Source organism: Jatropha curcas, chromosome 5 (genome assembly GCF_041381405.1).
Source record: "Jatropha curcas cultivar XTBG-Jc1 chromosome 5, XTBG_Jcur_1.0, whole genome shotgun sequence".
Classification (NCBI taxonomy): domain Eukaryota; kingdom Viridiplantae; phylum Streptophyta; class Magnoliopsida; order Malpighiales; family Euphorbiaceae; genus Jatropha; species Jatropha curcas.
In genome coordinates this window covers 30,513,644-30,534,163 of record NC_143155.1, presented here as the reverse complement: position 1 = coordinate 30,534,163, position 20,520 = coordinate 30,513,644, and the positions used below count along the sequence as shown (strand labels likewise).

The 20,520-nt window shown below is 37.8% G+C and overlaps 6 protein-coding genes and 1 long non-coding RNA gene across 10 annotated transcripts; 2 read left to right on the top strand and 5 right to left on the bottom strand.

Moving 5' to 3' along the window:
* Positions 1–273: 273 nt before the first annotated feature.
* Positions 274–1,136, bottom strand: LOC105643265 (putative invertase inhibitor). Its single transcript, XM_012228368.4, has one exon. The coding sequence runs from the start codon at positions 981–983 to the stop codon at positions 453–455; it is 531 nt and encodes a 176-aa protein (XP_012083758.1). The 5' UTR covers positions 984–1,136; the 3' UTR covers positions 274–452.
* Positions 1,137–1,199: 63 nt separating this feature from the next.
* On the top strand, positions 1,200–4,413 carry LOC105643264 (TRIGALACTOSYLDIACYLGLYCEROL-like protein). Its single transcript, XM_012228367.4, has 5 exons — positions 1,200–1,906; positions 2,069–2,318; positions 2,805–3,186; positions 3,530–3,834; positions 4,137–4,413. The coding sequence occupies exons 1-5, from the start codon at positions 1,635–1,637 to the stop codon at positions 4,332–4,334; spliced, it is 1,407 nt and encodes a 468-aa protein (XP_012083757.1). The 5' UTR covers positions 1,200–1,634; the 3' UTR covers positions 4,335–4,413.
* A 628-nt stretch (positions 4,414–5,041) lies between these two features.
* Positions 5,042–7,667, bottom strand: LOC105643263 (10 kDa chaperonin 1, chloroplastic). The gene is made up of 7 exons (XM_012228366.4): positions 7,462–7,667; positions 7,293–7,351; positions 7,160–7,210; positions 6,675–6,740; positions 6,369–6,416; positions 6,150–6,179; positions 5,042–5,383 (listed from the first exon to the last, which is right to left on the bottom strand). The coding sequence occupies exons 1-7, from the start codon at positions 7,544–7,546 to the stop codon at positions 5,315–5,317; spliced, it is 408 nt and encodes a 135-aa protein (XP_012083756.1). The 5' UTR covers positions 7,547–7,667; the 3' UTR covers positions 5,042–5,314.
* A 726-nt stretch (positions 7,668–8,393) lies between these two features.
* Positions 8,394–10,500, bottom strand: LOC149496590 (uncharacterized). Of its 4 annotated transcripts, none has more exons than XR_016320945.1 (6): positions 10,354–10,500; positions 10,233–10,282; positions 10,080–10,149; positions 9,889–9,949; positions 9,032–9,152; positions 8,394–8,623 (listed from the first exon to the last, which is right to left on the bottom strand). It is a non-coding gene; the product is annotated as an uncharacterized LOC149496590 (long non-coding RNA). The 4 variants fall into 4 exon arrangements; XR_016320944.1 differs by having other exon boundaries at positions 9,071–9,152; XR_016320942.1 differs by having other exon boundaries at positions 9,905–9,949; positions 10,354–10,489.
* A 267-nt stretch (positions 10,501–10,767) lies between these two features.
* Positions 10,768–12,820, top strand: LOC105643262 (ferredoxin-like protein). The gene is made up of 2 exons (XM_012228365.4): positions 10,768–11,059; positions 12,058–12,820. Exons 1-2 carry the CDS (start codon positions 10,972–10,974, stop codon positions 12,654–12,656), a joined length of 687 nt encoding a protein of 228 aa, XP_012083755.1. The 5' UTR covers positions 10,768–10,971; the 3' UTR covers positions 12,657–12,820.
* Positions 12,821–13,439: 619 nt separating this feature from the next.
* Positions 13,440–15,408, bottom strand: ATL4 (TOXICOS EN LEVADURA 4). Its single transcript, XM_012228364.4, has one exon. The coding sequence runs from the start codon at positions 15,214–15,216 to the stop codon at positions 13,993–13,995; it is 1,224 nt and encodes a 407-aa protein (XP_012083754.3). The 5' UTR covers positions 15,217–15,408; the 3' UTR covers positions 13,440–13,992.
* Positions 15,409–16,614: 1,206 nt separating this feature from the next.
* LOC105643260 (uncharacterized) lies at positions 16,615–20,386 on the bottom strand. Its single transcript, XM_012228362.4, has 6 exons — positions 20,153–20,386; positions 18,829–19,647; positions 18,470–18,643; positions 17,879–18,024; positions 17,041–17,151; positions 16,615–16,913 (listed from the first exon to the last, which is right to left on the bottom strand). The coding sequence occupies exons 1-6, from the start codon at positions 20,240–20,242 to the stop codon at positions 16,832–16,834; spliced, it is 1,422 nt and encodes a 473-aa protein (XP_012083752.2). The 5' UTR covers positions 20,243–20,386; the 3' UTR covers positions 16,615–16,831.
* Positions 20,387–20,520: the final 134 nt, after the last annotated feature.

Below are 20,520 nucleotides of genomic sequence, written 5' to 3'. Positions count from 1 at the left end.
TCACGGATATGTGGATGCGGTCACATCAGTTACCCTTCATTCCTGCGGAAGGACATATTTTTCATTTCTGCAGCGTGAGCACATGACTAAGAACAGAGCCAGTCTTTTCTTTACTGGATAAGTTGGATAGGCATCGGGTTATTTTCAAATCAGTTCCGTGGAGGCATTTCATCGCTGGAGACAAATACTTGTCGCAGGTGCATCTATTCCGCATTGGCTCATCTTGTCGTTTTAGGGACGTTACTCTTTCTACTTTTGCTTCTAAATACAGCAATGCGGTTTTATTTTTATTTATTTATTTATTATTTCAGTGTCATTGTAATATATGGAAGAAACGAAATTAACAAATATGACATCGAGACGAAGACAAATTTTTTTTTTTTTATGTCATTAATAAGCAAATAGTTTATGGAACCCAATACATTTGAGAAAAAGCAAACAGGACAAATGAATCAATGGAGCATATTGATGATTGAAAGTGCTATAGCAGACAACTGGAGTGCATCGTTATTCCTTCCTGTTAAAGGTGAAGTTACAGCTCTTTCTTTGAACCCTTGTTCACAAGTGGTAGAGGCATCGATAACTGAACTGACTTCAATATTGGCATCTTCGTAATGCTTAGATTTATAGTCTTGAATGGCTTGTTTAAGAGTAGGGATTGCATCTGAATAAAGATCGAGGCAATCATTTAAGCAAGGCCTTATGTTGGGGTCCAATCTTTTATTTTTCAAAAGCTCCTTAACGTAGTGCCTTGTGCTGGTGATGTTTCGCCGTGTTAGCTTGATGGAGATGATGCCCAGTTCGCCAAGATTAGCGCAGCGGCTCTCAGGAGATGCTTCAAGGGAACTCACACAGAATTTGTACCCGATGTTTGGATCCCTCTGGGCACATTTCTTGCAAGTTTCTTGAATTAGATTAGTTGCAGTTAAGCCGTGGAAGGTGAAGAGTAGGAGGGCAGAAAGATAAGACAACCGTGAATTCATTTTGTTTTTCCAACAACAACTAATTTTTTTTATGTTGTGTGTTTTTTATAGGGAAGGGAGTATATATTTTTTGGTGGGAAATAAGAGTTGATTGTATAACCTTAATTTTTATTATTTTTAAAGGAAATGAAAAAGAAAGAAAATATCAAAATCCTCAGTTTTCTGTAACAGGAGACAGATAGGCTTTTCTAGCTTCTCAGAACACTGAACACATCATTCCTTTTTTTGGACTGCAATGTTTCTGTACGTAATCGTCAAGTTTTTTAGTGCAAGAATCTTGCTTAGTTGCTTATGCTTGAGTTGAGGTTTATACGAATTCACCAAGTCTAATATATTTCCTCTATTAATCCCATCTTAGCTTACAAGTAACCCATACGCTCTATTTTTCGCTTTCTCCGTCTCTGTCACTGTACTACTCCACACTACATTCTATTCTCTCCAAAATAAATAATAAAACTCGTCGTTTGGGCTTCGTTTCTGTTGGGTTAAATCTATAAAAGGATTGGGAAAACGGCCCAACATCACTGGGCCTTCAATTGTTTTCATCGTGCTCTTCTCACCATCTCCGATTTTCAAAAAACGAGACAAAGACAGATAAGGAAAACCTCAGCATCCTCAAGCAGGACAGGACGGCCGGAGTTCACACAGAAAATGGCCAACCTCAGGACGGCTATAGACTCAGCGTTCTGGGATCAGCCCGTTTCTTCTCCAATAACCCTAGAAGGTTGTGCCCGTTCCATCCCCGGCGAGCCATTCCCTCTCGACGCCACTCGAGCTAGCCGAGCCCTTAGGATTCAACAGCTTTCCCTCTTAGGAAATGGCTTTCCTCTCGGTATCATTCCCTCTTATTCTCCTCCTTCTCACAAGGACCTCGGTTCTTTCTCTCTCCAGTCTGTCTTGCTTAAGCTTGCTACTCCTGACTGGTAAGTTCTGCTTCTCCAATTCTTTATTATTATTATTATTATTATTTTTGGGGGGTTGATAACCAGCTAGCTAGTGAGGGGAATATTTAGAAATTGAAATGGCGTTCCTTCGATTATAGAGAAGATCCTAACAGGTTTTAAACGGGAACGTTTTTTCTACAGTTGGCTTGCATTAGTCGGGCAGCTTCGACCAAAGAAATTGATTTCTTCTATCAAAGCAGAATTCGCTAATGCTGAGGAACTTGAATTCTCGGTATTCAGAGATGCGGCCAGACATATTCTGGACAAGTCTCTTTATTCTCTCGGTTTATCCGCACAGTTTTCTCCGACTCCCTCAACTTCTGTGTTGCTGACCACAGAACGACATGGTGAGAAGAAGAGACCTCGCTACAAAATGATGCTCTTTCAACAGGCATGCATTTCCCATTTCATTCATCTTCATATGTTTCTTTCATTTCTGCAAAACATGTCCGATTTCTCGCTTGCAGATAATTAGGAATTTTTTTCCCTACTCTATGATTATGTAACAGAAGCTGGAATGCGAACTGTTTTTGCTATGCCTCTGTTTCTTTGCAATGCAAAAATGCCTTGTACATTAGCTTAAACCTTTGCAGATGGATCCAGGATGCTCCGCTTTACAGATTATTTTGCTGTGTACTTGTTCAGAAATTCATCTTAAATTTGCTATTTTGTGTTGCTTTTGACATCGTTGTTGAGCCAATATGGAACCGGTGGAAGGGGGGGGGGGGGGGGGAGGAATGTTATTAGGTCTTTAGTTGATAATCAATGAAAGTGATCTAAAAGTTCATAATGATTCTTACTTATTGTTTCTGGAATTCCTTGTAAGTTTCACTTTGTGATGATTTGTAATGCCCTTGGACTTATTGTTATTTTGCAGCTTCCTTCTCATGATATCACTTTGGAGGCTGCATGGCCTGAGCTGTTTATTGACCATAAGGGAAGATACTGGGATGTTCCCGAGTCAATATCCTTAGATATGTCTTCCCTTCCCTCTGAATCTGGCTTCCGGTACCGTTTTGGTATACACAAAAACAGTGGTCACCCCAAGGCTGTTAATGCTGTTAATGGTGAGCCACCTCTTGCTTTAATTCCTGGATTGTGTGGAAAGGCAGCCTTTTCTTATGAGAAGAGCAAGGATCTTTGGAGGAAGAAACAGACGAAGAAGGACATCATGGTAAAGACAGATGAGGGTTGGATTTTGCGTACTTCCTATGATGTGCGTCTTAGTGAACCTCATGCAACAATTTCTGGAATTATTGGTAATGTTGCTGCACTGCAGAGTAGACCTTGTTGTTAGAAATTAGCATGGAAATTGTTTTCATTCTTTTCTGATGAATTTTCGTTTTATTATTTTGCAACTGTGCTACATCATTTCTTTCTCCCAAGTCCCAATAACCTGCTTTGATGGGACCATAGTTGGAGAATTACCTTTCTTCTGATCGAGATGATGATGCTCTATTTGACAGTCTAATCACTGGATCCGCATGAGTTTTACTCATATTTGAGACAAATCAAATACATGTCAGACTTCTGTGTGTTTTAATTTGATGCTTTGTTTCATGTCTTGTTGCTAGCTATTTATCGCTTGTTTATATGCATTAGGTGGCACCTGTGCAACCTGGTTTGGGGGTGGATGGAGCTCCGCATCCACAGATGGGGACCTTTCAACCAGTTCAAGGAAGAGAGATCCATTAAACGCAGATTTGTTTGGCTCAGTTTGCTATACTTTCCAACATGGGAGGTTTGCAAAACTATATGGTGACCTAACTCGGGTGGATGCTCGCCTGGATATCTGCTCGGTGCTTGCCCTTACCAAAAGGACATTCAATATTTTCAGGAAGTCTTCAGTTAGTAGTGCAGATGATCCGATGTCATGTCCCAAGCTCAATTTGACCCTTCAACAGCAGGTACTTTTTGTTTCTTAATTTGTTTTTGTTTTTAGTCTTTTATGCATTGAAAACTAAAACTAGATTAATAATTCGCAAAGGGTGGTATCTTTTTGGCTGATACATTTGTGATATGATGTTGGGAAAACTATAGCTCAAAAGTTAGTAGTTGAGGTTGGAGAGTCCAAGTTCATATAAACCCACATTGAAATTCGTTACTTTTAATATGGGATCCAAGTGAAGCTCCATATCTTGTCTTGGAACCAGGATTATAAATGGGAATGTACTGAATTATCTCCAACGTGGCACGTCATATTTTGTAGGTTGCTGGCCCAATTGTCTTCCGTGTTGATTCGAGGCTTTCGCTTGGTTCTTCACCACAGCAACAAGGCCCTCATGTGGAGGATTTTATTTGCAGTTTGAATTACTCGTTGAGGCTTTTACGCTCTGGGAAGGTTGTTGCTTGGTATTCACCAAAAAGAAAAGAAGGGATGATTGAATTGCGCATATTTGAGTTTTAAAATGTTTTTTTGTGGCACATGCCTATCTCTGCCTGAATGCTCAAATTTTTCTTTTTTCAAAGAAATTTCATTGCAATTACATGGGAAGCTATGATCTTAGGAAATGCATCTAACCTGAAAGATTTTGTTTCGGTCCTCTATCCTATTGCAAATTTTAGGAGTACTCGGGCTAAATATTCACTTTCACCACCACCTCAATAATAATTCTTTTTGCCTTTGGGAAAAGTTTATTGAATGAATCTTTTTTTTTTTTTTTAAAAAAAAAAAATTTGTTAAGAGTTTTATCGTTAGTATAATGTGACTGAAATTTGAGATATTTCAAACTTATTGTTGATAAAATAATTTCTTTAACTTGTCAACTCAACTGAAATAGAAAGGTTATACTTGGTGGAGGTATCATAAATTAGTAACGTAGGGTCCTTTGGGGTACCGGTGTAGTATTTCAGAATAATAATGGCGGCCGGTGCTCGCTTGCATAGTGATAGAGCTTGTAATTTGTTGATGACATTTAGGACGCATAACATAATGTCAGATTTGTGACCTAATTTCATTAATGTAATTTTAGATGCAATAATGCGACCATTGCCATCACCTACACGTGTGAATTTAGGTCAGCGGTGAACCGTGTTTCAAGATGGAAGAACCACCCACCTGAAAATTTAGAGACCTGATATAACTCAAAAATACCATAGAATTTTCCACCAGCGTAAAATCAAGTCCACCAAGTATCTATTAATAGCGCAAAGTACTACTTGTCATCAGCATAGACATAATGTTTTTGTTCCTTTTTTTTATTAAGCAGCATGGAAGAAGGAATGAGATATAATCAATTTCTTAACTCCCAGCAATCGGAAATACAGAGTTACGTCAAAATATCGTTGCACAAGGCAAAACATCCCCTGTCAATTAATACAAGGGTGATGGACAGATACACTACTCCAGCAATCGTTCTTCTGGAAATCCAGCCAAAATGCTGAAATTTACTCAACTACGGCCAATAAATCACCAGCTTTGCAGAAACAGTGCTTCGCATCTGTTCCCAAATCAACCTGCAGAAATGCCCAAAAAAGGGCCAGATGAATGCACACAAGTGAATAATAAGCATCAATATGGCAATCAAACAGGCAGACGACAAAACCCACACAAACAAGGTTAGGCACTATTTTTGGGGAGGCATCCCATAGGTGAATGACCACAAGCCTCATTTCTGACAAATTTATCAAAGGCATGTGCCAAAACACTCCGACTATAATGGATTATTACCTCAATTGACTGCACAAAAAATGAAAGGGATGAATAACATTCATCACATTATCCAGCATTACACAAAGGGATGTAACACCATAGACATGTTATTTGCTCGCAAACATGAGAGACAACCATAAATTAGGTAATAAGAATTTAGGGAGCAGAACATAAAACGTCCTGGCTTGTGTGTGCATGGTCATTGCTGTATGTACATGTGCATGCATGCAAATGTCCCAACAACTGTTTTCAATGGTAAACATATTTTACAGTGTTAAGACGTCTTTCGAGCATATAAATGATAATTTCTTTAAATGCAGCCTCCTAGATAAAGTGATTTTCACTAGCCTCCACCTGGTTTGTAGTGGTATCAAGTGCACCATATTCAAAGGGACATTTTAAGAAAATCACATACAATCAAGAATTTAACCAACATAAGTCATGGTCTTTTAGTTAAAGAATAAAAGACAAATATTTGAAGAAAACTGGATATTACAGACGTAATATTACAGAGGCATTTAATTAATTCAAGTTTGATATGCAAGGTTCAGGGAGTGTAACGGTACACACCTCATAAGCATTTATGTCAGAGAAAAGAACCTGCAAAAGACACACGGACAATAGACCCATGTAAATGGCAAAGATCATTATGTATAATAGGGTAAATTATCAAGTGCGAGATTATGTCCCAAGGAATAAATTTGCTAGCGTTACTCATCATGCCAATAGACACGTCAATAGAAGCAAGATGATTCAAATCCTTTATTTGAATTATGCATGATCACTAACCTTCTTTCCAGCATCCACTTCCCCAACTTCAGCACCAACAGACAATACCTAGAAAAAAGGAAAAAAAAAGGTAGTTGATGTCAATAAAATCAATGTGTGAGATTTCAACATGGGGTTTATATGAACTTGGGTTCTCCAAATTCAACAGCCATACTTTTTGAAGTATGGTGTTATCCCAGGGTCATCCAATTGGTGATGTCAGTACTGTAGTGTTAGCCTGGGGCAAGTTAAAGGAAAAACCTCCCTAGCACAAAGCCAATCCATAGTGGGTGCCAGGCGAAACAATGAAAAGCTCATGCTACTAACCTCCCCCATTAGGTATCGCTCAAATTTCACAGCAGACTTGGGCAACAGAACTCCACCAGTTGATTTCTGTAGCACAAAGTTCATCAATCAGCACTGCAACTCAAAATGGGAAGATGTTTCAAGCAAGCAAATATTTACAAGCGGCAATTAATTGATGAATCGTTTAACATTATCTTGGTGAAGATAAAAAGCATTACAACCACATAGTATGATTGACTCATTAGTCTAATTAAAATACACATCATCATTAGAACCTCAAGGAAACGTTTCCAGCATGCTGAAACTTAAATGCAAGGTTTAGTATTTGGAAGGAAAAAAAAAAAGCAAGAATTATCCATTAATAAACAACGCATAAGTAGCAATAACAAGTGAGGGCCAAACTAAAGATGGAATTGCAAAATATTTGAGAAGACATCGCAAAACCAACATTGAGCGGGCAGTGAGGAGTGAGGAAGTGTTGAGGAAACAGAAGTAGGGAAGGATACCTCAGGTAGGTCTTCAAGACGAATAAGGACTCTGTCAGCTTGGGGAACAACCTGCAAACCTCCCATAAGCACAGTCGAAATAACGCGTAACGGCGAAAGTGGTATGGAAATTAAAAAGACCAAATTGCAGTACCTTTGTGGGTTCCCATTTTATGGCAGCTGCATTGACTCGAAGAGAATTTCTTGGCAATCCTGAAACAAGAATGAAATTAGGTCACAAACCAAGAAGAATGAATGGGTAGGGTAAATTCACCAACAAAAAAAAAAAAAAAAAGAAAAAAAAGCGGTGGGATTGAACAGACCTACAAGTCTGTGTTGAGAGAGAGAAGACGAAGTGGTTTTGTTAACCAAAAAGGGTATTGATAGAGTAACAAATGCAGAAGCCATGGATAAGGGCAGAAAATAGAAACAGAAGAGAGCCTTTTAGGAGTAGGAGCAGCGAACAAAAGCCTCCCTTGCTAGCTAGCTAACTAAAACCCTCCTCTCTGCCCTGTTACAGAATAAAGGCAAAAACGCGTTTTTGTTCTAGACTCTTCTTTATTTTTCTTTTTATTTGTAATCTTTATTTGACTTTTTACGTAATAAAAAAAATAACAAAATTACATCTTAATTTATTTTTTATAATAATGTTTTTATATAATGATTCATTAAATAAATGAAATTTAATCTCTAAATACAATAATCAAGGTAATAAAATTAATTATGAAGTATTGGAGCATTGTGTTTATTGTTATATTATATTATTACATATTCTGTTAAATAAATCAAAATAGAAAATTAAGTAACATTTTCATTTATAAGAAAAACAGAGTAATAATATGAAATAAAGGGAATATTATTTTTAGAAATTCTATCCTCTGTTAAAAAAAAAAAAAAAAAAATCCATATATTAGCAGCAGGCAATTCGATGGAGAGAGCTGGGATCGTTGGATTCGCAAACGTACAAATAAATGTAGGCCTTTTATATATGGGCTTTTCTTTGTCGGTATATCAATGCCTAAATGGATGTATTATGGCTTTTTTTTAATTGTGTTGTTCACGTGGCTTCTCCTGATTTGCTTCCCTGAATGGGTTTATAAACAGTACTAGCATGTAAGGTGCTTTTATTTATTTATTTATTTTTTTATAAAATTAAAATTATTAATAAATTGATGACACAGGTAATATTAGTCATGTGATTGTTGAAAGGAGACTTCCAGTTCCACTTCCTCCACTATAACAATTGCAACAATGCTTGCAAATGAGCATATAGATTGATTGAAAAGGATCAACAAACCAGATATCCTCTTATCCAAACAAAATCCAGCAAAGGAGCTTCTAAAATTAATCACAACTATAAAAGTCATCATGACAAAGAGGAGAGGATTAACCAAAAGAAAGGAAAGCTATATCGCAGTATCATATGTGCTTTCAACCTGCATTTCTCCACAGCTTTCTTTCCAGTCACCCAAGATATTACGTGTCCTGCAAAATGAGCTTCTTCAGAGTTAATATCAGCGATCAAACGTCTCAAATTAATTCAGAAACTCCTATTAGTGGACAAAGACAACTCTTTTCTCTTTTAAGGAAATACTTTAGCCTCCTAGACATCTATAAAAGCAACAAAAAGAAAAACACATTGTAGCCATAATAAACAACATGTTCCTTTCCATGAAATCCATATACATGAACATTTCAAGCAATTTTGGCAACATATTAATGCTATCTAATGCATCTAGCTAACACACAATCGATTTATCAGAAACCCATTAGAGGGAACCTCTTTGCTATAACCATAAATAAAAGAATTCTCATCTTAAGGCACAATCGATTTACTATAATAGAATCGTTCAGGCATAAATATAATGCTATACAAATTATTAAGGACTCAACAGATCATGAATATCATAGCACTCTTATTTGGAAAGTTACATCTGGTTCAAATCCTGAGAGCTTTGATGCTGAAATTCCTTTACTTCCATCCCTTCTGTTCATTTCTATTTTTCGCATAATCCTGAAAGTCAATAAAAAGAGAAATGATTGGAAATTCCAATTCCTTCCCATCATATAAGAAACAGAATCAAGACAAATTAAAGATGCAGCCATCTGAAACAGAGAAGTAACTGAACACATAACTGAAAGAAGAACAATTAAGTTATTGGAGATCAGACAGAATGGAATAATTCATGAATGTATGAAGTGTGAATCCAAACATAGAAATAGTACAATCCGAACTGAGCATTTATGAGTGCATGAACGACATAAATAATCACATTCCGTTACATTTAGTGACAATTTTTTTTTTTGGACACCAAGAACTCCAAATACCGAACGCTGCAAGAGTCCAGGCTGAAACCAATATAGTGGCTCAAACATAAAGTTTTTCCACTTACTTAGACCTATAGCACCGGGCTAGATGCACAGGTTTCTTTCTTGTGAGAAGGAGAACGGGTAAGCCTGGATTAAAAACATAATCGTACCTTGACTTCTCCTAACTAAAACAAGAAACTTCCATAGACAAATGTAAGGAATCAAACTCCCAAATGAGAAGAAATAGGACGAATCTTTATAATAATAATTCAACCAACAAAGAGTAACCACAAGCAGTATCAAGCTTCTAAAGCAATAGGAAGTCGGACAATCAGCAATAGATAAATTAGTTATTGACTCCGCTGACAAATGAAACCATCTTAACAGCAGTGATTGATTTGACAAAAATGGAGATCAGGGAGAAGGAGACGTAGATGTACATAGAGTTGAGCAAACCTCTGTATAGTCCTCGTCTCGAATTCATCACAGCGATCAATAACCCTACGTGAATAAACATTATCATTAAAATTTACCAACAAAAAGAAGAAATATATAAGGAAAAGTTAAAAAAAAAAGAAAGCTAAAATAAAGAACTGGGAAATGAGTATAAGAATCAGAGGAAGAAACAAACCAGTCGAAGACCATCTTAGAGCCGAATGATACCCCTGCAGCTATACCTACAGCTCCAGTCGCAACACCCGCTGGTAAAAGACAGTGAACCACAAAAAATGAAAAAGAACTGTTTTGGGGAAAGACATAGAGAAGTCGAGGATACAGAACATACCACCATATGCCACTTTCTCCGGTGTCCGATCCATTGACTGCATGTTCGCCCTGTAATTCCATCTTAATTTCAGAAACAATGTAAGTCTAAAACCAATTGAGTTTTGCAATTATCGATTTACCATAATTGTTTAAACCCATCCATTCGCTTAAAACCTTGGTTGATCAGAAAACCCTAATAACAAAGAACATTAGAAATCAAATTATAAACCTATTCGGGGAAGCAATCCCGCGCCATCTACGGAGTAGCTGACCCAGACCCACCAATGGCCCAAGCCCAAAACTTTAAGACCGCCCACCGCCCGGGTGGCCCAATGGATCATGTGACCATCGATTCTGTTCCTGATCCGAACGGGAATGTTCGTGTCAACGGTGGAGATGCCTCAAACTCTGCTCCATTTCCTAGCAAAAAGAAACTGAAAAACCCTTCGCACAACGGCTAGTCGGGACCACCATTTCCATTATTTGTCCTTAATCTCTGGGCAATTAATTAAGTTTTGCCTCGTTACTTTTTTACGCGGAAGAGAGGGAAAAAGAAAAAAAAAAAAAGAAAAAGAAAAATCTTTTCCATTCAGACACACAATAACACTAGTAGATAGAGAGTAAAGAGGACACAAACATTCTGTTTTCTTTCAAAATGTTGGAAAGAAAGTGGAATCCTCTATGAGCTTAGGGTTTCTTTTCTTCTTTCCCTTTCCATTCTCTTTCTGACTTGGAGGACTATAATAGTGTTGGCAAAGATGATGCCACTCAAGAAGCTCTGCTGCTGTGAGTTGATTGTGCTCTGTCATCTTCTTCTGGCTGCTTGTGTTTCCTCAAAGAACCATGGTAATGTGCAATTATAATATTAGAAGTCATTGGTTTTTCTGACATGTGCACCTGTTATGTATTTTTGCACAGTTCGTTAGTAGGGGTTGTCGTCGTGAGCGATGATTTCAATTTCAAAATGTGGAATATGAAATGAAAGGGTCCGCTCGAGTCTATCCCCTTGTCGGCTTTCTGCCTATTCTGCTCTGTTTTGCAGGAAGAAGTTGTGTAACTTATATGAAATTTCTCGGAACCAAAACTAAATCTAATTTTCAGTTGAATTAATCAGTAATTACCAACTCCACAGTTTTCTCTGTTCGTGAAGTGCCTCAATTACTGGCATTTTATGTTGCAGCTAAGTTGACTAAAGATAGCACCTTCAGAAACGAAAAGAGATTACCTTTTTCCATCATTCTATGTACTCATAGATTAAAGTAAGGCGTTTTGGTGTCGTAACCAGTATGTTGTGTACGCTTTACTCATAGTCCTATGAAATGAACGCTTTACTCCTTGTTTGTTTTGATAATGTCAACTTACTTTTTGGCAAATTATCAAATTTTCATGCATTGATAGCAACAAACCGAATTGACTTCCTGTAAGCAATCAAGTATCGTTCTTGAACTTTAAAAAAACTCTTAAAATTTGGAAGTTAAGATTTTATCTATCCCTTAAGCCAGCAGCCCGCATCAGCTGCATAGCTACCTTGAAACATACAATATTAGTTCAATCAGGTTTTATTGAGGATACTCAATGATCTGGGTATCCTCATCAATTTTGTATAATTCATATAGTTTACAGAAATACTTATTTGTTAGAAGGAAATTTGTGATTGGAGAATAGTTGAGCACCTAGCCAAGTTATATTCTGCAGAAAACAATTTTTGATAGGGAGCTCTTGATTATAAGCTGGAATGTATATTTTGGTCATGTCATGGAGAAGCTGCGTTATGTTTTAAGCTATTTTGCACGTCAAAATACTAAATTTTTTCTAACTGTAGTTTGTTATATATTTGAGAACAGGAAATCCTGCTAATGATATTGTAGAGATGATTAATGAGAATCGAACAGCCCATAAACTTCCACAGCTTAATGAAAGTCCTGGTCTCGGCTGCATGGCCCTGCAATATGTTGAATTATGTGAGGGTAACTGCACTAGTAACAATGCTGTTAACTGCAAACCACCTGAAGATGATTTCACTGAGGTTTTTGCTCCGAATTGCGGTGTAGAGCTACCCACTTTTGGCACAATAACTGGTCATATTGTAGGCTGTGAATCCAAGTATGTTGACCCATCACAAGTTTTTTCTCATGTTCTTGTTAAAGACAATAGAACTTTATCCCTTCTGAGAAATAAATCACATACTGAGGTGGGAGTAGGCTTTGTTGGCTTTCACAAGGGCCCTTTCTTCTGGTGTATTTTGTTTAGTAATGGGAAGACGAACTCTACATTTGTTCTTGAAGATCATGGCAAAGGAATCAAGCAAAGGAAAGGGTGCTACAGTGGTAGTACTTTCCCATGCAGCAGTGGGCATAAGATGAGTTTGTTCTTGAACAATATCATGGCCATTGTTTTCCTGTATCTTTGCGTCTCCCTGCATCTGCATGAAGTTAGATTCTGAGAATGTGAGTGGTTTGCAGGCTGTCTGAGAGATTTTTTTCCATGTTGAGGTAACCATGAAATTCTACTGTAAGAGATGCAATTTTTCCCCATGTTTGTCCTTTGTGATCATGTGTTGATTTTCTAGTTTATTTATGAGTTTACAGAAAGTTGAATTCAACTTAAGTTCGGTCTTTCTATCATTTTGTTATGTAGTTATTGGTTATGAGGTGATTGAGAGAAAGCAAAAAGGAGTAAATAGATAGACCTAGATGTTGATGAACAGGTACTTGGCCTTCACGAGTAAACCTCCTTGTGACTCTTATTGACAGACAGAAAGTGATGCAAAGAAATTAAACCTTAAAGAATAGAACTTGCCTAGTATTGTTAATCATTTATCTACTTGCAGCTGACAACATAAATTACTTGCACATGGGAAGTTATTGGTTTGGTATAGTTTAGGATTATTTGGTGTGTAGAAAAAGTTACCCTGTTAGTTAGTTGCGTCAGTTTATAGTTGTTGGGAATATATGTTAAAACACAGCATCCCCCCTATTTGAGCACAAATAGCGGACTCTGTCTCATGCGCCAACTGGTTTGAAGTTAAATTTGCCAAATTTCTTGGTCATCAATGCCTTGGTGTTATTTGTTTATTTACAGTACACTCATAATTCATCCATCATCACTGCCCCTGCCCCTACCATTATCCATCCTTGCATATAAATTAATTAATTGACAAAATAAATTAATTATCAGAAATTACAAGTATTAAAAGGAAATTTTGCAGACAAAACACACAACTATCTCATCTATATCCGGTAAACATAACATTACCACCAACCGACATCCAAAATCCACAACACCAGAACAATAAAGCCACAAAGTGCAAAATAATCAATATGACGATCTTTTTTACTAATAATTGAATTCGAGTCTAATTGAGACTAAGAGCAAGTAATACAGTAGGAGACGCCATATACATGTAAACATGCATCAACATCAACATCAGCAACAGATTTTTATTTTTGTCTTCAATTAATTCACCCAGGAACAGGATTGAGGCACCAAATATCTCATCCATTCATTCCTCTTTTGATATCAATCAAGTGTATCTGTCCATCCCGATGGCATCATCGTAAATTCATACAAAACTTTTGTCAATTTTCTACTTTATCTATCTACACTACCACTATACTTCTAGGCTACCAACACAAACATGGAAGGCAAGGTATTCCATTCCATATTTTGCTTTCGAATTTCCTACTCTCTCCTCATCCTGTACCGTTTTGCTGTCGATATAGCAAAAATGGACTGGACCAACCATTACATTTCTCCTAACCAACTGCTTTATTTATCATTCATACCCCTGAGAACCAACGAAACATTTCGCTGATTTCCTCCCCCATCCGATTCGCTTCCACGTCGTAATCTCCAACGCTGCCTATCTCGCTCCTGCGACTGCTTCCGGTGAAAAACCTTCCAGAACTTCGAAATGACAAAGCACGCGATGACAGAGTATTCGACAGCCTGTCAACGTAATCCTTTAGCCAACTCCTTCCGGAGGCCACCTCCGATGCTAGGTTTGGCTCTTGACAGGACGGGGATACTGGAGCAACGATTTCCTTATCTGAAACGCTTCTCCTGTGCGTGTGGCTCATAGTAACCTCAGATTCTTCCTCTACAACGTACTCGAAAGAGCCTACAGAGTAGGAACCTCTCGTTTCGACTGCGGAATCAGACGCTGCTTGCCTTCGGCTGATGGAGCCAATCTCGAGACGGAAGCTTTCTGCACCGCTACCGTCAATGCTGCTCGATAGTGCCTTGAAGAGGTCGGACTCGGAGGCATGAATTGGAGATCGACAGAGTGGACACGTTTGATTAGACTGAAGCCAGGTGTCGATACAATGAGCGTGGAAAGCATGGCAACACAGCGGAAGGAGACGGAGTTGGTCCTGCGATTCAAACTTGGACAGGCAAACTGCACAATCTCCAGAAGTGGTTGCAGAACGGCGTTTGATGGAACTGAAAGAGAAAAGAGGGAGAGAATTGATGATCGAGAATGCAGGACTCTCAGGCGAAACACGGTTGGTCGAGTGACGAGTAGAGGAGGCCGAGGAAGTGGTGATGGTGATGGCGGTAGTGGATGCATGAGAGGTGGGAGAAAGGTGGCGTAGACAGCGGCGGTTGAGATGGCGGAGAAGGAGGCAGAGAGAGATGGAAAGAAGAAAAGTGATTGAGAGGATCAAAACAATAACAAGAATGCTGGGTTTAAGATTTTGAAAAGGAGAAGTATGAGCATCTTCACTGTTATTGTTGAACGGCAGAAGAGGAGACGGCGGAGACGGTGAAGACGACGACGACATTGCTACTTCAACTTTTGGTTGGCGAGAGAGAGAGAATGGGCGGCTTTGGAATTTATAAGAGATGGTGATGTTTGCGTTTAGAACAAGGTTTGGCATTGAAACAGAAACAAAAAGAAGAAAGAAAAGGAAAGAGAGGGAGAGCATGTGAGAGTCACGTACGGAGTGGAAGAGATGGTGGATGATAAATGGAAGAAGGGGGTAGTCATTTATGGCATTCATTCACTCACTCAGCTGCCATTTTGCCTAATCAATTTAAATCAGAGTAAATGCGGTGCAGAAGATAATTTCTCTCAACAGTTCTATATAGATAATACAGTATTTATGTAATTCACATTTTTACTGTGCGGAGAGGAGAGGGGAGATGAGTTGTTCTTTTTGATTTTATTTATTTATATTAACTGTCTGATTATTATACAGTTGACTTTATTATTATTATTATTATTAATTATAATATAATAATGCGATTCATCATTCCATAATGTCCAAGCGGTTTTCTTCGCACAAACATGCCATTAATTATCCTTATTAATAGTAAAATAATAATAGCACCCTTTAGCACGATATTACATTGCTTTCTTCACACTCTTGGCATGCATATGTTTCTGCTTCTCTGACCAAACACTACATATATACTTACTATATAAGTATTGAGTGCCATTGCCAATATGACATTAAATTCTTAAAAGGAGGTTAAAAACACAGTACTGTGATTAAGCTTTTGCATCGATATGAAGAGGGCATTTAAAAAAAAAAAAAAAAGTAAAAGAAAGTAAGTCCCTTTACTGCAAAAAAGTACAAGATGAAGGTAAGAATACTAATACCAGCATTGATAAGGCGTAATGTAGGTGGAGGTGTACGTGGCCAACTTCAAATGTTGCCAAAGCCTTCTAATAAAAGTCAGACAGTGGATTAGCTAAGCTAATCAAACACAGCTTATCTTACTCTTATAGGTTAACCCCCCCGGCCGCAAGCCGCACCTTTGGGCTTTGGGTAACGTTTGATTGCTAAATTTCCAACTAATTTTGAGAGGAATCCCAACTTTTTAAGTATTTAATGACTTCACTCTTCTTAACACCACGGCAGCTTCTTCTGTCTCCGTTTCAAATTTGATAAATATAATATATAGTCCAACAGAGCATTGAATTTTTGAATTAAAGCCCACGACCTAGCTACCTCATTATTAATTATCCTCCAACCCTGAAATTGGGTTAGGTTGAAGACACTGTTATGGTAAACACCGACAAGTTATAAGAACACTTGAGCCCTCAGGATCAGGAGCTCCGTTACTCACTTTGCTTCGTTACCACTCTAGGCATACCTCCTAAACACTATGGGGTAGGTCCCATTCCTTCACCGGACAATCTTTAACTTTCCTTCGAGCAAAAAGATGCGTATGTCAAATTACTTGCTGCCATCCTATTTATCCTTGTTCGAAATGGTTTCTGGCTACCTAACACAGTCAATGCACCAGAACCCTTTCCGAGCCTTTCGGCTAAGGTCAAGTCAATGTTAACCTAAAATGACAAAAGCGAAATTCTTCCTCCCAACTTTTTCTTCACCTAGCTAGCTTCTTTCCCAAGATCACAGCCTGCCTGCCTCACTCTTTCAAATCACACGTTCCACAAACCTTAAATTCATTAACTTTTTAATTGGAACTTGTATACTCTTACAGTTTGATCTATAGACAAGTAGCTTTTTAACTATATAGATACTATATATTACAAATAATCTGCAACAGAAGAAAATTCTAGGACAACTATGTCTTGTGGTGAACACTTCTTGACGTTTCAAGAGAAAAGTTTTTTGACTTATCTAGCCACTTTATACGTGTCAATCAAAGAGATGGGATCTCAGGGTTTGAAGCAGAACCTTCAGCAACACCCTTGCAAACATCATCTCTGCAGAGGGGGCATACCCTGAAATAAAGAGTACCCAAATATAGGAGCAAAAATGAAGGAGAAGATCAACAAATGACAACTTTAACAAAATCGCTCAGAGTTGAAAAGAAAAACACAGGAGAAGAAGGAAGCAATAGAAAATTACCCATGTACTTCTTTCAGCCATTTATCGACACATGACATGTGATATTCATGAGAACATGGAAGAGCTCTAATTTTATCCCCCTCCTCATAGTCAACTAAGCAAATGTTACACCTGTCAATGAAAAAAAAAAACCTCACATGAAATACCTGTTGATGAGATTACACCACATGAAATTGATTGAGAGAAAAGAAATCATGAGAATTGATGTATATTGCACTTCCATTAATTCAGAATCCAGCTTTATTAAGTATCAAAGAAGAAAATAACGTTAAAATCAAAATCATTAAAACACCCATAACTGATTCATCCACAAAAACCCACCTAAAGTAACCAAATTTTCTTACCAGAGATGCAGATCATTATTATTAAAGACGTTAAAATAGAAATGGTGTACAACAGTTCTTCACAAGGTACAAACATTTTTTAATGCTTGAGTTTATTAGAAGTTGAAATTTAAAATGACAATTCTTAACAGTTATTTATCACAAGGCAAAATACCCTGATTAATATTTCCTTTTCTTTCTTTCTGACCTACCTCCTTTCTGTTCTTTATTTACACAATTTCTCCAAAAATTTCGCTGCTTTACTTGAACTAGTTTCCCAGTTCATGAAGTCGCAAATTTGCTAGTGTTTCACCACATATAATAGCAGATAAAGAAGTATAAATCAAGGGCCAAAGTGCCAAAAGATTCTTGAGTATCTACTCATATATCATTATTATTAAACAACACTCGTGCACGCATATTTTTCTGTGTACACAAATCCCATAATACAGTATCTAAAGAATATAAACATGCCAAAAATGATACAGCAACAATGCAAAAGCAAGAGGACTTACTGTTGCACATCATGTGTACCACTCTCAGTTCCACATGACTTTTTATAATCCTTGAGAAGAAATGAGTTTACAACAGCTTCAGGAGCAGGAAGATTGAGCATAGACAATGAAAAAGACATGCGGTGGCGATGAACTTCCTCGAGAACCTACAGGTGGAACAGAATAAGATATCAAGGTGATGAACATGCTTTACATTCAGAAAAGGTTGCAAAACCTATGTTACTTCCATTTCAAAGATACATCTTTAAACATTATTTCTGATAAATTTAACACAGCTATAAATTTTTACTATATGACTACACAATGCCATTGTGGTTACGAGGGTGCATTTACTTTTTCCTTTCATAGTATTCTTCTACTCTTTTCTTTTTGCTCTTTTGCAATGAGCCAGTATATACATATAACTGATATATGCTATGGAAAAATGAAGACATATGAAAGGCAAAAGATCTATTTTCACCAACAATCATATGCAGAAAGGGAGAAATAATGCCTTCTCATGTATATGCACATTTCATCAGGCAGAAAACTTCCACAGCAAGGTTGCACATTATCAATTTAAAAGATTTAGCTAATTAGAAAGTCATTAACCTCAAAAAGTGCATCTGCAAGCATGATTATTTGTGAAATGCTTGCACGCCTACTGGACTCCTCAGCAATGGATGAAGATTCACATGAACATGTACCGCGAGGGTGACGCCCTGTTGCACATAAAGAACCTTGCCAACCTTGTTCATCATAAAAGTCACGAAATCTTTCTAGCATCTGAAATGATCAATTATGATATCAAACTCTGTGAAGCAAATGTCAGTAAGGATAAAAAAAAAAAAAAAAAAAACAGAAATTTTGAATGAAAATGAATGCCATGCTTCATAACCACATATAAGGGGTAACTAGAAAATTAACCACATATAAGAAGTTACAAGAAAAGGAAAAGGGAAAACTCTTACCTCGTATCTTGATTGCCATAGTCGTTCACTTCTATGATCGCTTCTAGTGCCAGAGTATCTAGACTCACGACCAATGCCATCATAATGAAGATCACCACTATAATCAAGGAGCCATCTGTCATGAGATCCCAGATCATCAGCATGACTAGTTGTAAAAACAATGCTTGGGGAATTACTATTCCGCCTAAAACTGTTTCTTGAGAAAAAATCCCCAAACATCCTTCTAGAATTCCTTCTTGTCTCACGGTTACTAATTTCTGCAATGCCACTAGACAAAATGTTGGAATGTATACTCACCACATCAACCAATATCATGCCCATGCCCATAGGAACTTGATCCCCCACAGACAAGTGAAATCTTGGAAGCTGTTGAGAAGTTTCTAGAGAACCTGAAACATCAGAACCAGAATCAGGTGTAAAGCCATCGATACTGACATCCGCTACGGTCTGCTCGTCTGAATGTAGACTCGCAGTATCCTGACCCACAAGGCTTGTGTGAAGTGCATCAGTAGAGTGTGACCCTGTAGGTGGCTGAAACTTTAAGGAAGTATTGGCTACTTGAGGTTCAATGAGACTGTTGTTAACATTCAACTGCTGAGAACATAATTCCAAATTCCCAGAATGATTAGTACAACTACTAGATGTATACTCGGCGGTAGCAGTACTGCTTCTAGAAGAGGCCTCATTTTCAGCAGTGGAACTCGTAAAATCAGCTTTAGAACCAAAGGTTGACTGCTGCTTGGAGCTGATTGACACATCATGGTGCGGAGCCATGTTTTGAAGAGATATAGTTGATGAATCATCCGGACGATCACCCACCTGGAAAGCCAAAATCAGTTTGAGAATCACTCGGATATATGAATGCAGTCAATTCAATTGGCCGTGATTATTTCATTAAACAAAAAACAAAAATGGAAAACTGTTGGCATCAGATTTTAGTGACAAAAAAGAGAAACTTGAAACCACAAAAATGTCAAAAGCAGCTGAATAACCGGTGGACTCCATGTTTTGCCACAGAATGAATTAACGAGATAAAGTAACCACTATTTATCATTTAGCAAGCAACAAAAGTGATTAATAGACTACCTCTGGATTCTGATTTTTTTCAGCAATTTTCTCTATTTCCTAGAACTTTCTAAGCAACTAAAGGAAGAACAGTGAAATTATCAAGAAAAACCGTTGACTCAGATGGACCTTTCAAGTTTAAGTACTAACGAAAACCTTTGCAGCAGTTAGCTACTGACTAGCATGAAATTACAGCAACAGAGAAACTGATCTTAAAAACCAAGTATAAAGGACTGAAGGAGCAGCCTTTTTTTTTTACCTCGATAGGAGTGTAAGAAGAAGCAGCGCCACAGAAGAGAGAGGAGAAGAATCTGTGCTTGAGCCCTAACCTGCTATTGCTAGAACCCATTGTTGCTGTTTCTGAGAGCTTAGAGACAGGGACAGGAAATGGCGATCAAAGAACCACAAACACAGAGGAAGACTTTTTTTTATTTTTCACCTTTACCCCGCACAAAAGTCTGCCTTTACCGTCTCTGGTGGGAACTAACGATCCTATCCCTTCCTTGCCATCTTATACCCCTACACGTAATCATTTTGACACGACGAAACATAGCTATCCGACTGTGTATTAGAAAATTTGACGTGGGACCCACAGCGGTCTTTCTTTCCTTTCGTACGATTGGAAGG

Coding starts and splice junctions, on each gene's coding strand:
- LOC105643265 (XM_012228368.4), bottom strand. CDS start 983: ATGAATTCACGGTTGTCTTATCTTTCTGCCCTCCTACTCTTCACCTTC.
- LOC105643264 (XM_012228367.4), top strand. CDS start 1,635: ATGGCCAACCTCAGGACGGCTATAGACTCAGCGTTCTGGGATCAGCCC. Junction 2,319..2,804: donor AAATGATGCTCTTTCAACAG/GCATGCATTTCC, acceptor GTTATTTTGCAG/CTTCCTTCTCATGATATCAC. Junction 3,835..4,136: donor ATTTGACCCTTCAACAGCAG/GTACTTTTTGTT, acceptor CATATTTTGTAG/GTTGCTGGCCCAATTGTCTT.
- LOC105643263 (XM_012228366.4), bottom strand. CDS start 7,546: ATGGCTTCTGCATTTGTTACTCTATCAATACCCTTTTTGGTTAACAAA. Junction 6,741..7,159: donor GTCTTGAAGACCTACCTGAG/GTATCCTTCCCT, acceptor TTTGTGCTACAG/AAATCAACTGGTGGAGTTCT. Junction 6,180..6,368: donor AAGTGGATGCTGGAAAGAAG/GTTAGTGATCAT, acceptor TGTCTTTTGCAG/GTTCTTTTCTCTGACATAAA.
- LOC105643262 (XM_012228365.4), top strand. CDS start 10,972: ATGATGCCACTCAAGAAGCTCTGCTGCTGTGAGTTGATTGTGCTCTGT. Junction 11,060..12,057: donor TGTTTCCTCAAAGAACCATG/GTAATGTGCAAT, acceptor ATTTGAGAACAG/GAAATCCTGCTAATGATATT.
- ATL4 (XM_012228364.4), bottom strand. CDS start 15,216: ATGAATGCCATAAATGACTACCCCCTTCTTCCATTTATCATCCACCAT.
- LOC105643260 (XM_012228362.4), bottom strand. CDS start 20,242: ATGGGTTCTAGCAATAGCAGGTTAGGGCTCAAGCACAGATTCTTCTCC. Junction 19,648..20,152: donor CTTCTTACACTCCTATCGAG/GTAAAAAAAAAA, acceptor TTGGCTTTCCAG/GTGGGTGATCGTCCGGATGA. Junction 17,152..17,878: donor GGTACACATGATGTGCAACA/GTAAGTCCTCTT, acceptor TTTCATTGACAG/GTGTAACATTTGCTTAGTTG.